General features: G+C 33.5%; 1 protein-coding gene across 5 annotated transcripts in view; it reads right to left on the reverse strand.

The window, feature by feature from the left end:
* Positions 1-15,952, reverse strand: part of Pp2A-29B (Protein phosphatase PP2A regulatory subunit A) — a 62,597-nt gene that overhangs the window by 31,245 nt on the left and 15,400 nt on the right. For all 5 annotated transcript variants that reach the window (XM_069848015.1, XM_069848018.1, XM_069848017.1 and 2 more), the window contains 4 exons: positions 15,709-15,928; positions 9,859-10,175; positions 7,735-8,124; positions 1,472-1,637 (listed from right to left, as the gene is read on the reverse strand). In XM_069848015.1, the coding sequence (XP_069704116.1) occupies positions 1,472-1,637; positions 7,735-8,124; positions 9,859-10,175; positions 15,709-15,928 (1,093 nt within the window). The remainder of the gene's footprint in view (positions 1-1,471; positions 1,638-7,734; positions 8,125-9,858; positions 10,176-15,708; positions 15,929-15,952) is intronic.

Below are 15,952 nucleotides of genomic sequence, written 5' to 3' on the forward strand. Positions count from 1 at the left end.
CAGTACAAAACATTTTGGGGATCTACCAATATGAAATATGAGCTTCAAGAGGTCTGTGACTCTGAAAAGGTTGGGAAACACTGCTGTAAGAGACATCTTCAACACGGACATGATAGGGCCATTTTTCCTATCTCTCCCTTCAAAGATCACTTACAAAGACAGAACAATGTAAAGGTGAATAAACAAATGAATGGTTAACAATATCTTATTGTGTGAACACTACAGGAGAGAAGGAACCACTATTGGTAACTGTATGCATAATGCTTTAGATAAGAAAATGGGCAAACTGGAGCACAAAGTTCCTCGTTTCTGAACAATGCACAATGTCATATCAATCAGATAAAAATACAAAAAACTTTATCGCAATTTTTGTTACCAAACTCAGCATTTAACCTTCGGTCTCAAAATCAGAAATTATACAAGACTTCAAACTTAGCAGTGCATTACTGAGCATATGTATCAGAAATTCACAAGCTTCTTTATTGTCAAAAAAATGCACAGACAGTAATGTTTTCTCGGGGTTTGATTCTACCTGGGAGGATGTTCAAGAGCAAATGTTTGGAATCTTGTGGATTTACTGAAAGCCCCCATCAGAAACAGCATGTCTACAATCGACAAAAATGGCAATGAAGATCCTGCTACAGGAATAAGACTCTTAATATGATGTAGAAATCTGTCAGATGAATGAAGTAGCTGTGGACAGTGAACAGTGGAAAAAATAACCACTTCAGGAGTACTGAGAAGGTATGTATTAACGAACTATAATTAAAATTATACTGTTATGATTATTGAGAGTATCAATATTAGTCTGATTTCATACTTTCTATAATTACAGATATCAGTATGTCTTGTAGAGGACTGCACCATTCCTATTAAATCTAATCTACATATCGAAATAAAGTCAAAGAATTAGAACATCAGAAACTGTCTTAAGAGGTCTTAACAAGTCGACAGAATGTGTGAATCAAAGGTGTTACATTAACTGACAAAATAAATAATAAAAGTACTACCTATGCTCACTTCTTTACAAAGAAATGCTCTAAAATAGGAGTTCACACTGTTTCAAGGTGTCAACTTACTGCAGGGGATCAAAAAATAAAAAAATATTATTGACGAACTTAATAAATTATTTCAATACATCAAGTAGGTATTATAATATAATTAATAATAAAAGACCCTTTAGTGACCCCCCTTCAAACAAACTACATTTTCAAGGAACAGTAGATAATTGTGTAGCTAATATAAGTTTAAAATATTACAATAATAAATGTATTTATTATTCATCTTAATCAAATTATACTAATACTAGCTTACGCTACACAAAAAAAGGCCAAATAATACATTTAAAAAGGTTTCATACAGAAAAACAAATTTCATTTTATTTTATTATTATTTATATTGGAAGTCATCTATAGTTTGCATAAAGATTTAAATGACTACAGTCAATGTTAAAAGTGATGATTCTACTCACCATGATCTATAAGCCATGTCATACACAGAGAATTCAGTTTCTCATCAAAGAACTCGACTCCTAGTTGTCCTGCCAGCAGTGGCATGTATTCAATGATAGCTAAACGTACACGCCACTTGGAATCCTCTGCAAGCTCCACAATAGCTGGCAGTAACGACTGTGACAGCTGCCAAAATACCAAATCTATTTTATATTGCATATCAACATTTTATCACAAGGTACACCTATAGTCTATAGTATGTTGTAGTGAAAACTAAACAAGATGAATAATGAAAACTAGCTGACTATATTTAATAAAGTAAAATGTACATTGCAATAATTCATTATCGAAACTAAGAAGGTTTCAAAACAACAATAATTCAACCACTTAAGTCAAGGGTATACGACAATTCATTTCAGAAGTTCAACCCAGTTATTAATAAAATGTCTTTTCTCATTGATTACAAATTATGCTACATTACAAAAAACACCCTCACATTGATTAAATTAACGAAATATGTTTAATCCATTATTAGATTTTTAATGTAAATATGATCAAAAAGGAGCATCCCCAGTAATCTTAATATACAAAATTGAATGTGGGTATGTATGTATGTATGTGTGTGTGTGTGTGTGTGTGTGTGTGTATGTATGTTCTCTATACAAATCTACACGCTTTGACCGATATGTGCCAAAGTTTGCACATTTAACCTTCATAACCAGGAGCAGAACATAGGCTACATTAAAATTGTGCAAATGGAAGTTAAATTAATTAAAATTATAAAAAATAAAAATAAATAGATCAAATCTTCATGTATAATATTAAAATACAAAATCTTCTACAGTCAATTGTTTTCTATTATTGTCTGTTGTATTCAACATCGACTTTCACGAGGCCTTGGAAATTTTAACACGAAATTAAATTACATTGTTGTTACAGATCATGAAGGCTGAAACTAGATAATTCATGCAGTAAGTATCTTTACGCAGTCCAAGACCGTATTATGAATTCCTCGATGCAGTTTTGCAGATAGTGAGCAAACTGTTTTATACAACTGAATTCTAGAATTCTTTGAAACTACAAGGATCGCTACCACATAATTTACTTAATATTGAATAACCAATAGTACTATTGCGAAATATTGACCCACCAAAATTATGCACGAATAAGAATTGGTGTGATAAACTCATATGAAACGTAATGAAGTAGCAATATTAACTGCAAAAATAAAAGGAGATGTTCTTATTCCATGTATTGCTAGGACACTCATTAAATTTTAAGAAACTGCAATTTCAATGCCACTAGCATTTGTAATTGCCATATTAAAATGAACCTCTAGGACAGTCGATCAGAGTTGCAGACATTAACTTAAAAACTGCGTGTTTTTCACATCAACTATATTTTATACAAAGAAGTGGAAAAAAAAGATTTTATGCGTATCAATAAGCAATTCAATGATACTTTTGTCATGTTGCTAATGTAGTATGTGAATGTATATAAGCCCACTGAAAATAATATTGTATTAATTCTCAAAATATTGTGGTCCACGTTGCAAATTTAGTATGTTAAGTGTTGTGGAAATAAAAATCTCTTAATTTCTAAAATACTGGTAGGCCTATATGTTTCTCAGAATAACAGTCTTTACGTTAAAAAATGACTTATTGCGAGTTTATATTATATCTGTATTCTGTGTATAAAATTAGAAAAAATATAATATGTTCTGAATTTATGAGATATAGTTTCAAGTTACATTAAAAAAAAGAGCTGGATATGATATAAGTGGGTGTACAGCGGTCAAGAGGTAAAACAAATCTTCCAATATAAATTAAATTATATATGTATAGTGTATACTGATTCGATGCTGAAACTGATCAGAAAGAGGAGAAGGAATTATATTTTCGTTGGGTTTTACTTTGTTTATAGCATGATTTTTCTATTACTTTATTTCTATTTCTGGCGCTGTGGAAGAGAAGGCCTAATGGCCTTAACTACACCAGAATAAATAAATAAATAAATAAACAAAAACAAGTAAATAAATAAATTTAAAACAACAGTTTAACGTCAGGCACATGATATGTTTTCTTTTCGGTGCTTGATTTACAACTGTTTTAAATTGAGTTAACCCTGGCAGGCATTTGGCTAAGGACTTCATTAATTCATGTAAGTGACGTTAAGTAAAGATTCATCTTTATGGGCGAGGAAAGCTTAGTAAAGACAATTCCTTTTGGTTGCGTATAGTTAGGTTTCCGAGATTTCCGAAAATTTAATAACCAGTTTAATTAAAAATAGAAGCAGAAAGGAAAACCCAGGCAACGCCACGTGCTTTCAACTAGTATTACATAAAGCTCAAGCAAAGAAAACAGTAACAAATATTGGAAAATTAATAAAATATTTCAACTTTCTAGGATATCATCACACATTTTTCAGGGAATGATTACACAGCCTACTTACAGGAAAGGATACATCTCTACTACAAAAGCATCAAAGTAACTGAACTACAATTTTGGGAAGACTGAAAAAAATAGTAGATAAAACCTTTAAAATAGCATTCAATATCAAAACAGGAAGAAATAGCCATGTTTAAAATGAATATATAGCACTACTGCTTAGCAGAGTATATTTACGAAATAAAGATTAACTATTCACCACGCAACATCAGTTGCATTAGCCCTGACTCCAGAATGACAAAGAATCACCTCATTCCATGTCCAGCCAGTAAACCAAACAAAGAATAGTAGCCAAACTTGTAACTTTCTATTGAGATGCAAGACCACCTGAAGTCAATACCACAGGAATAAAAAAAAAAATGAAATAATTTAATTTAGGTAGCTACATAATTGCATTTAAACCTCCCTCTCTTGAAGGTTACATCATAGACCCTACTGTGAGATTTGAATCGCACGAACACCAACCAGAAGAAGTACACAAGGAAAAAAGGAATATATATGAACCTTCCATCAGTTTTTATAAGGATAAATACCATTTGAAATCCATCGTCATTACGGGACTAATAATAGGAGCCCGTGGGACCATACCCCGGTTCCTAGTCGACTTCTGTAAATCTTTTGGCCTGCATAAAAATATTTTAAGAGATCTAACAATTGCAGCACTCAAAGGCTCAATAGCTATTTTCAGGCATCATACATATGGACCATGACTAATTCGCATGTCCTTGACGTTACTTCGTTTAATATCATGTGTTTCAATATAATTCAAATTGTTATTTTTCACTCTAACAACAATGTATCACTAAGCCTCAAGGCATTTACTCTATTGTATCATGGTACTCTTTGTCGATGGCAACCTGTAGTGGTTACAGGAAAAAATTAAATTAAAATTAGCTGGACTTTCATAAATCAAATTTTGTTATAATTCTTCAGAGGGGGCAAAGATATTTCACAAAGCAAACAAAAAGTCGAATCTTACAGAATGTCTCACACATACAAGTTATACTACTATATTACATAGTTTACAAATATAGTATTGTCTCAATATAGTGGACTTCAGTTTATAGAGTACGCTACTTTCCAGTTCTGCGTACATATTTCAAATCACTCACTAAAATACCATACATCATAATACAAAGATGTATCACTTTTATGTTATAATTATCCTCCATGACAAATCTCCTGCATATAACCTTCAACTGCTTCAAGGTTCCCATAATTCAGAGGACTGCAGTGTTGCCTATAAAGCAGTATCGCTATCAAGGTGGCCACTGGTGGTTGGGCAGTTATTTAATTCTGAAATTCAGTAGCTTTCCAGATATAAAGAGAATGAATTTCTAAGTAAGCCCGAAAAAAAAAAAAACCGTCATTTTAGGCCAAATCGTTCCCTCTGTACAATTATTAAAGATACAGGTTATAGTGCAGTGTTCAAATGTAACACATTCTGGAACAAGGACACTATTGTTGAGAATGCCCACATCACTCAAGACACGTAGTTACAAGAAAACAAAGACACACGGTCGAGCTGACACACTTTTCATTCTTTCTCTGTATTTATATGTTGCACAAGAAGCAAGTCATTTCTCATTCATTTGAAGGAACATTTCTGTTGCACCATGTCATTTAATAAAGCAAGCAGTAATGATAAAAAAGAGACAAAAGATGTGTACGCATCCATGCACGACAATAAAATTGACATTTAGAGTTTACGAGCTATTTTCTTCAAATATTCTAGCATTCTTTCTCTTTTGACAGACAAAAGATTGAGTCTTGAGTCCTCCGCCAAGTGAAACAGCTCGTTTACCTTACCATTACTCGGAAACCACTAAATATTTTGAGTAGCGTCAACTTTTAAAAACAATGTTCATGCTTAAAATAGGTAACATATATTTTTAACTTTTACATCTTCAATTCATCTATTGTTGGTTGCAGATTTATGTACTATCTGTATTTGTTTTTATTTTGAACATGTTGTCTGGGAACATTGTATTGTACGTAAAGTGTAGCATCTTGCATGCATATGATCTTTGTCCTGCATTGTTTCAAGCAAGAATGATTAATTCTCAAGTTAATTTCAACAGTGTATAAAAGATAAATAATTAATTGTAGAGAAAACAATCAAAATTAAAGTTAAGAACTAGGCCTACTTCAAATTTTACTGTTTGTACTGTGTACCATGTGTATATTTATTGGAGATAGTACCTTATATTTTTTTAACTCAACTTAATTTCTTTGCGGTAGATTTTTTAAAATTGAGTGATGTGTGTATTACTTGTAGTTTTGTATAGGCGTAGTGAGTTTTTTTTTTTTTTTTTTTTTTTTTTTTTTTTTTTTTTTTTTTTTAAATTATTGAATCTTACATCGACTGTAAACACAGCTACAGCAAATGAAATGTAAGATAATGGAATAGATAACTCTGCATTATCTAATGGAGAATCAAAACAACTTTGTCTGGATAAAACTTCCTTTTTCATTATAACATACTTTCAAAATGAAGTATAAATATTATTATTTTCTGATATGTTATATCGAGATTTTAATATACATTTTTTTACACACAGCAGATGTTCCTAACTTTCGACTAAGTTACAAGTCACAGCTATATGTGGTCTCCTTCATAAAATCGGCTTCCTCTCTTTACCCCTTCCCCCACAAAACGTCAAGTATTCAAATTTTTAGAAGTCTTTTATAGAACATTCCTGACACCCCTCTTTTCCTAGAGAGCTCATTTACTGAAAATTATAACAATTTAATTTTCAGCATATTTCATGTAAGAAAGAAAATAATATTTAAATTAATAATCAGAGCTTTCATTTATACATTTCACTATGACTTTGCAAAGCACTATCATGTACTAAAAACTGCATTCTTTGGAATAAGAGCACAATAAATGTCAATTAATACTTTTGCAATTAAATATTCATACTCTTGCGGAATAATTCCATTACCAACAGCACAAATATGAAACATTTTATAAAATTCATTGACATGACTGAAAACGCTTATTTTCACACAAAATAAGGTGATTATTCAATAAAACGTTCACTTCAAGAAATGATCCAAAAAAAGTTATTACATTATCCTGTCTGGTTTCATTTGAAGGAACTATATCTGTATTACTGTATGCAAATACAAAATTTATGGTTGTCATGAAATTTAAGCACACAACTATATGAATCCAGTTAAGCATTTACTTGTTATATTATGAGTTTATTATACTAGTATTTTTTTTTTAACATTATAGTTATATTTATTTTCGTTATTGTAATCATAAATTATTTTTAGAATGTTTTTTTCTATGAAGGTGCTGATAAATCAATTGGTACATTATTAGCAATTTTAAATAAAGGATGCCTAATTTGTATTGGTTTATTCATTAATTTATGTGACCATATGATGAGCAGCAAGTTTGTCACTGTATTCACATAGTAAACATTACACCTTAAAACACGGAATGACATTAGTGACATCTTAGGACTGAATATCACATCACAGAAACAGAATAGATACAGTAATTCCCCCTTATCCACAGAATCTGTATCTGTGGTTTTAGTTAACCATGGTTAACCTTGGCGACATTTCTTTTAGGTATTTTAGTGCTCAACATCTTAATATGAAAAGTTTTACAGAAAATCTAGAATTTAGTAGCATTCTGTATTGGGGTAATAACAATCACCAACACTGTTCTTAGTGACATTACTCCCCCTATTTACTTTTCACTGTCTTGCTATTATCCATGCTAGGTTTCAGAACATATCCCCCACAGATAAAGAAGAATTACTGTACCTTGTGTTGGGAAAGATTGTTCTAGTTCATGTAGGAAATTCAAAACATACCTGCTGAATTCCAATCACTTCATTGACACAGTCTAGATTAGAGATGATGTTTAGCCGAACTTCGGGACATTCATCTTTCAACTGCGACAGAAATAGTGGGAGAAGGTGCTCAATGGTGTTGTGCTTGCCAAGGATGGGACTAAGGCCCATGATGACTGAGGCAAGTGCAGATTTGACATGTTGGTTGGGATCAGCAACCAACTCCTTCACAAAAGGGAGTATATTCGTCATGATGATTGTCTCCTGTTGGTATGAGTCCAGGTTCTGGCAGAAATCGCGCACCTTGTGAGCTGCTGCAGCCCTGACTTCTGCTTCTGTGTCCTTCAACAGTGACTGGAATGCTGGGACCAGGTCAGACTTTGTGATCTCTGGACCTACAGCCTTCTGAAGCTGAATATAGAAACAAATTACATTAGATAGGAATGTTACATGTGTTCCAATCATTGACAACTTAGGGTTAGAAGTGGTGACTGTTATCGTAATTTTTTTATTTAGCATTCATAAATTTATCACTTGAAGCATCCATTAATTGAATCGCTTATTTCAGAAACCAGTCAAATGGCAAAACAAAAAAAACAAAAAATGAATTAAAGGCGGCATAATGTTCTATGAGGGTATACATACATTTTAGTGCTGAAAACAGTCAAATGCCGTCCTCCTGTAATGGTCAGGCACTACGTTGAATTTCATGTTTAGGTCAGAAACCAGTCAAGCGACAGCGCTTCGCTGGTTTCTGCAGTAAACTGCGGGTACATTTTGTGTTCATCATTTTGTGGCCAACTGATTGAAAAAATGTTTTGTAATTAGCATAGTGGTTTTTTAATAATAACAATAGACCTATATCGTAATAAAATAGCCACCGGCGTGGCTCAGTCAGTTAAGGTGCCTGCCTGCCAGTCTGAAGTTACGCTCAGGCGAGGGTTCGATCCCCGCTTGGGCTGATTACCTGGTTGGGTTTTTTGCGAGGTTTTCCCCAACCATAAGGTGAATGCCAGGTAATCTATGGCGAATCCTCGGCCTCATCTCGCTATCACCAATATCGACTTTAAATAACCTCGTAGTTGTTACAGCATCGTTAAATAATCAACTAAAAAAAATCGTAGTGAAATGTCTCAAAGTTCAGAAGACGAACCTGTACCTAAAGAAGCAAGGAGTGGTAAACGAAAACGCTAATAAATGTAATATTATTCGCAATGCAAGGATAAAAGGAGAAAACTATGTTTCTTATTCTGGCAGGAAAGTATCTCAGAAAACTAAGCCCAACATTCTCACTTGCAAGTGCAATGCGAAATGTGATTTAAACAATGAGGAAGTGACAAATGAAAGATGAAGGTATTTTCATTATCTTGAAAATAAAAACTCTCAAGATACCTATATTCAGACTTTGGTTCAGGTTACTGAAGTTAGGCTAAGCGAATACGTAAAAAACAAGGTCCAGAGTAAGAGTTGGCAATGAAAATGTTAATGAAGGCACTTTTAAAAGATCTCATTCTTACAATTATAATTTAAGGACTGGTGGTGTATTGAAACATGTTTGCAAGAATGTGTTTATGAAAATCCATGGTATTTCACATAACAGATTAGGGAGAATTTGTCATTTATTGCTTGAAAATACTACCCCTAAAGACATTACACATTTCCTTTTAAAAATATGAGTTTTATAACAAAATCCTAAACAATTCGAGAATTATGCCATAAAATACGTTTGCATCACTCGTTTATTGCAGAAATCACATAAATGAAAAACATTTTCGTATTTTTTACAGCTAAGTTAAAATGCACAAAATAATTTTCCTTAGATGGAAAGTATTGAAATATGTACTACTTTCAGTAAAAAATATTAAAACCACTACCAAACCATTTGGTCTGATGTTAAACTTCTTTTTTTTATTTTCCCACAATTGGCTAACTTGACGCATGACTGGTTTCTGAAATAAGCGATTCAATTTTACTAAGCATTCTGGAGCATTTTAAAGGAATACGTGTTTTTAAGTTAATGTAACATGTTATCATTTCAAAAAAAAAAAAAAACAAACAAACAACATGACTTTCTGTTTAAGTTTTCAGAAGGTTAAACTTTCCATAAGAAAACGGGGCCCTGAACCAATAGAAAAATTGTCATACCTCTGTGAACTTGTCTGCCACCATATAGCGCACCCTCCAAGAGGTGTCCCCAGCACACTGCCGCAGTGTGGGCATAACAAGCTGCTCAACATCATCTTGCTGCAGCAGGGTGGCAATGCTGACACATGCCTCCACAGCAAGGAGCCGAACAGAATCCTGTTCATCCTGTGCCAAGTTCACAAACATAGGGATGAGGTCCGACTTCAGGTACTCCACTTCAACGACTTTTGCAAACTCGCCAAGTTTGCTGGCTGCAGCTCGTCGTACCATTGGTGTGTCATCTTGGCACAAGTTGCGGAAATGATTACGTAGTTCAGCTGAATTCAATAAAATCACAAATGCAAATGTCAGTTATTATCAAAAACTATATTTTTTAAAAACTCCATCCTTCAAAACCAGATTCAACGAAATTACAAACATGTGTCATCTGTTAGCACAAACAGGCACTACATAATTATAAAAATTCCATGCTGGAGACTCTAATTCAGCAAAATTACAAACACACGCAGTTATTAGTAAAAATTAACATTCTGTACTACTAACAGTTCTATGCTGTAAACCTGAATTTGAATTTGACAAATACAATGTTGGAGCAGAGTCTTTTGAAGCAGGGGCGTATATTGCGAGTGTTCAAGGTGTGCGCTGGACACCCTGTTAATTCGGTAATCTCATTTTTTTATTTTAAATTGTTTTGTATAATGCAACAATAATTTTAATTTATCACAATTTAAATGCGTGGTAATCTCACTGGAAGTTGACGTATATAGTTCAAGACTAATTTTAATTTATTACCAATTTAAGTATTTTAAATGCCGGCTGGTTGAATGTGCACACCATCCCCAGAATGGCTTTCGTTTTATAACGTACGCTCCGCCTGACAAAGTGGAATGAGGTCTGGTCCATACAAAAGAACATCCTCGGTTGAGAGTTACTGCTATAATTCTCTGCGCGCACACGGTGGAGAGATAGGGATATTCGCTTCTCTCAAGCTCGCAGGTCGTCCTGTATACAGGCAGCTCAACTTGTCAATTGTAGCCTTATAAAATATTGCTTGACATGTGCATTTATTGCTTGTATGAGTGAATTTACTGTGTTTAGGTTTTATTATCGTTCATAGCTGTGTGCCAGTGCAGGTGAACAATTTAAATTACTTATTTAATGATAATAGCAGTTGGAAATGTATACTGTAAAATAGGCTATCTTTTGCAAAAATCATTCTCTTCTCGTCCACTAGGAGAGGAATAGTTACATATAGTGAATAAGGGTAGACCTTCCCCGTCACTTCCGAATTTAGTGCAACAATATAAAACAAAAAGCATACAATATACTAGACATATTCTATTTCACTATATGAAAATATTGAATGGTTAGCGGATTGTGAAATTTCAAACAGGTTATTTTACTGGTCATGTTTATTATTTTCTAACAAAAATGAGGTTTGGGGTAAGTATGGATTTGCTGACTTAAATCACTTGTGTAGTGCATAGCAAATACATTCAAAATCTCAAACTCAAGAACAATGTTTCCTGAAATCAAAACTTTTCGGCAAACAGTGAATTGATTGCAAATCTGACTTTCAGATAGAAGCTTCCTGTGAAGCAGGCTTGTCTAATTTCAAGGGAAAAATTATTCCTGGGCCGGGTGTCGATGCCGGGACCCTTCTAGCGCACAAATGCTCTACCAACGGAGCTACCCCAGGAACTGTACACGATACCGTAACAATTCTTCCCTTTATATCCACACAACTTAAATGGGGATGAGTTGTGTGGATATAAAGAGAAAAATTGTGACGATGTGTATGGTTCCTGGGGTAGCTCAGTCGGTAGAGCATTCATGCATTAAGCAAAGGGTTCCGAGATCAATACCTGGCCCCGAACAATTTTACTCTTGAAATTATTCAAGTGAATTGATACTTTACTTGATGATCAACGAAGAACTGATACCAATAAATACAGCAAAGGGGTAAAGAAAATTAGAGATGTATTAATACAAATCATTGACGCTATTTGTCTTCTAGCTAACCAGGAGCTCCCTCTATGGGGACATGACGAATCAGATAGTTCTTTGAACAAAGGAAATTTTTTAGAATTTTTTAATGCGTTAAAAAATATAGTTTACTTTTAGAAAACCATCTAAATTCTTCCACAGTGTTTCTAACAACTTCTCCATTGATTCAAAATGATACCATAAAAGCTATTACTGATGTAGAAAAAGAAGAAATAAAAAATGAAATAAACTCAGTTTCATTTGTAGCTATAATAGTTGATGAAACTTCTGGTATTAAGAACAAATCTCAACTACCTACAGTTCTCCGCTATGTCTATGAAAGATTCTTGGGCTTTGTAGATGTTAGTGCTGATAGAACAGCAGATGGTTTATTTACTCACGTAGCATAAGTAGTTAATGAATTTGAAATGTCTACTAAACTCCTGCGACTATAGACGAATTATATATTTTTAACAGAACACCCATACTCCAGGTTCAGCATACGCCACTGTTTTGAAGTACTCTCATCTCTCCTGCCATCATTTATTTAACGTTCCCATTACTCCATCATTAAAACCACCAATACAGTGGAAGTTTCATTTTTTTCTACACTTCAAGATGATTTCTTTCCTAGCTTCACTGAACTTCCGTCATATCCTAAATCTGCCCTGATTTCGCTTACTTTTTTGTAGTTGAATTATTTTTCCTACTCCATCATTAATTTGTTTACCTTTTTATTTGAAAACTTTAATATATTTTGTAATTTTTATTATTTTTAATTCGTGTTGGTTTTATTTTCATTCTTTTCTTGCAACGTTTCACGAGTTCATTCATGAATACATTTCTCATGTCTTAATGTTTTGTTTTGTCCTATTTTGTAGAGATTTCTACTTCATATGATTTCATTTTAGTTATTTGTTTATCGTATTCATTTTATATTGGCATCCAGATTTCAAATACAGTACAATGCTATGAGTTTACAGAATTTTTTATTATCTTTTGTGACTTATTTTAAAGTTTTCAGTAAAATATAAAAAAAACTAAGTAAAATGATGTTGCCACTTCTTATGAATGACTCTCACATCAGTATTAGTATGCACTTTGCAAAGTATAAAATAAGACAGAATGAAGTGGAAACTCCATGAGAACAAGATCACTGCGTATGTCTGCCAAACACTGATGATGTTATAATAAAGACAGAGTTGTTTACTGTAAGCTAGAGTTTTTCAAACATGACACATACTGCTTACCCTCGTTATATCCTAACCTTTCGTCAATAATTCTACAAGCTCTATCAGTGAGCGACAACATGGAACCACCACCTTCAGTTCCCCTCTGAAGGAAAACATACTATAAGTTCATTGCGCTCAGCCAGATCTGGGCATAATCCACTGATGGAAATCATAATCAAGAGATTGCCACGAACTGCTATTGTGAGGTTGGTACAATTTAATCATTCTTAGTCATTATCTACCAACAGTGAAATATTAAAGGCAGAAGTACTTGAGATGATCAACGAAATAAATGATGATCACTTTCATATATATACAGAGGGATCACTATCTGAAGAATGCAAGTCTGAAGCTGGATACTACATTCCTTCAACACAAGAAAAGTACTTCATCTCATGCTCTTTTGTTTGAAGCCTTGACACAGAGTTACTTGCTATTGATGCAGCTCTCCAATACTGCAAAGCTTCTTATTATAGACAGATCTGCATATTCACAGACTCAAAAAACAGCCCTTCAAACAATAATCAAATACACACCAACTACTTACGCATTCAGAATTATACCTATTGTGCAATTAATAAATCTGCTTTCTAAAAATGGTAAATATATCACTTTTCAATGGATACCAGGCCACTGTGGAGTGCAAGGTAACGAGATAGCAGATGAAATAGCAAAAACTGCATCAAACCTTTTACCAATACCGCAACCTACAGATTCCCTTGACAGAATAATAAATAATATTCATAACATGATAAATAAGCAATGGACTGAAGATTGATTAAGTGGACAAACAGGAAGAGCACTAAGGAAAACCCAACAATATTAAAATTTACTGCGATATTCCCAGACAGATACAAACTTTTGCTGCATAGGCTAGAATTGGACACCTTGTTATGGAATCTTATCTACATCGCTTTAAATTATCAGAGTCACCACTATGTCAAAAATGTTTAACAGAAGAAGAAACAATAGAACACATCCTACTTCAATGTAATAACACCAACCATGAACCGCAGGAAAGAATGAAAAATCACTCATTACATGAAATTCTCATCAATTCACAGCTCTGGACAATTGCATATCTGATCTACAGTGGACATCGTGTAATCAGCTTATAGTTGGACACACGTATTAAGAAGTAAGAAGTTAGTCATTATCTAAATATATAATCTCAAATAATACTGTCACTGTAATACTATGATTGAACCTTAAAAAACTCTGCTAGTCTGGTACTATCAGACAACATTTCTGAGATGGGTGCACCTTTAATGCAGGATTCATTACACTATGACAGGCAAATAATGGTGACAGCACAATCCAATTTTGTCATAGGAAAGAAACAGCTAGTACAATCTGCCTGGAGCCATAGCATTCATTGACAGAGCTTTCTCCTATGCCACACTTATTTGAGGATCATCATTTCAAATCGTATTATGTCCAACTTACAATTTTTTATACAACTCACGAAAAACTGAATTACTTGTAAACCGGACAAGTTTTCAAAACTCTACACAAAACCATTGTGAAGTACTTGTTTCACAGTTTACAAATATGACGACTTGGAACCATCAGACTTCACAGCATGAAAGATAAATAAATACTAAGTAACAAATTTAATTTCGTCCATTGTTGGATTTAATACGTTTTGAAACGATGCTCCTCATTTACTATAACTTCACTTCTGTTTTGCAGACACTCACACTAAGTTCTAACACTGCTTTGCTGGGCAAGTCGTCAATCTACTCACAAATATCAGTGATTCCATAAATATAAATTTTCATTTCACGTTTCCCTTCTTTGCAATTATTATATTTATGACAAAGTTTGTTCTTAAGGAATATTACTCGTATTTCACTGCATTGTTTTTTTTTTTTTTTTTTTTTTTTTTTGCAGGAAAGTTCTCTGCTCAGAATATGAACATGAACTGTGTACCACTGTCAATATACGTGAGGCATTATATGAACATACATTACTCTATGTTCTGTTCGAGATAATACAATCCTGTTTGAACTGCCATATTGCGATTCTGAGAAATAAAACATTATTTGTATTTTTATGTAAAATCATACATTCTACTTGACAGTGAACGCACAGCCATCTCTCAGATTTGTCACAACACTTTATTTTAGTCTGCACTGCAGAAGCTAATAGTGAGATCCTTACTATGCATAGGGAAAGTATTGAATATCTAACAATTAGGTTATCATTCAATGTTCAGACAATCCTATAAAAACTATGCAAATATTTGATGAAGAAATGTTCATTCATAAAGGACTAATGATTGTTTTGGTAAAGTGTTGAATTTCTCATGCTGATATACAAATAGGCTATATTTCAGCACCACAATAATCTAAATTTATATAATTATGATCAACAAAAAATTAATTCTGAGATTGCACAGAAAGTGAACTTCCCTTTACTTCAAAAGCCTGAAAAGTATAATTTTAAAGCCTTCTTTTCTTTTGTTATGTCAACGAAATAAAAAGCGCTTTATACAAAATCATGGCACAATCTACATTAATGTGAATGAAGACTGTGCTCAACAAAAGTCTATCCATGCAAGTTAGTTTGCTGTTGTGTTTGCAAAACATAACAGAAGTTCAAATACAAAGCAGCTTGAACAATTACACACCTTTAACAGATGGGTTGACTCGCTGGTAACAGACACTGAAGAGACCACAAGCAGAAGTCCGTGAAGTAAACCAATCACCCGTTGCAAGACGCTGTACTAGGGGTACAAAGTGTGCCTCCAAGTCAGCAGAACTGTGCTGTGCAGAAATGGTTCGAAGAGAGTCCACAGCTTTATCACGCACCACTGTCTCTTCAACTGTAGCAAGAGACTCCAAAGGCAGCTAAACGCAAAATACAGAGAGAAC

Source organism: Periplaneta americana, chromosome 15, assembly GCF_040183065.1.
Source record: "Periplaneta americana isolate PAMFEO1 chromosome 15, P.americana_PAMFEO1_priV1, whole genome shotgun sequence".
Taxonomy (NCBI): domain Eukaryota; kingdom Metazoa; phylum Arthropoda; class Insecta; order Blattodea; family Blattidae; genus Periplaneta; species Periplaneta americana.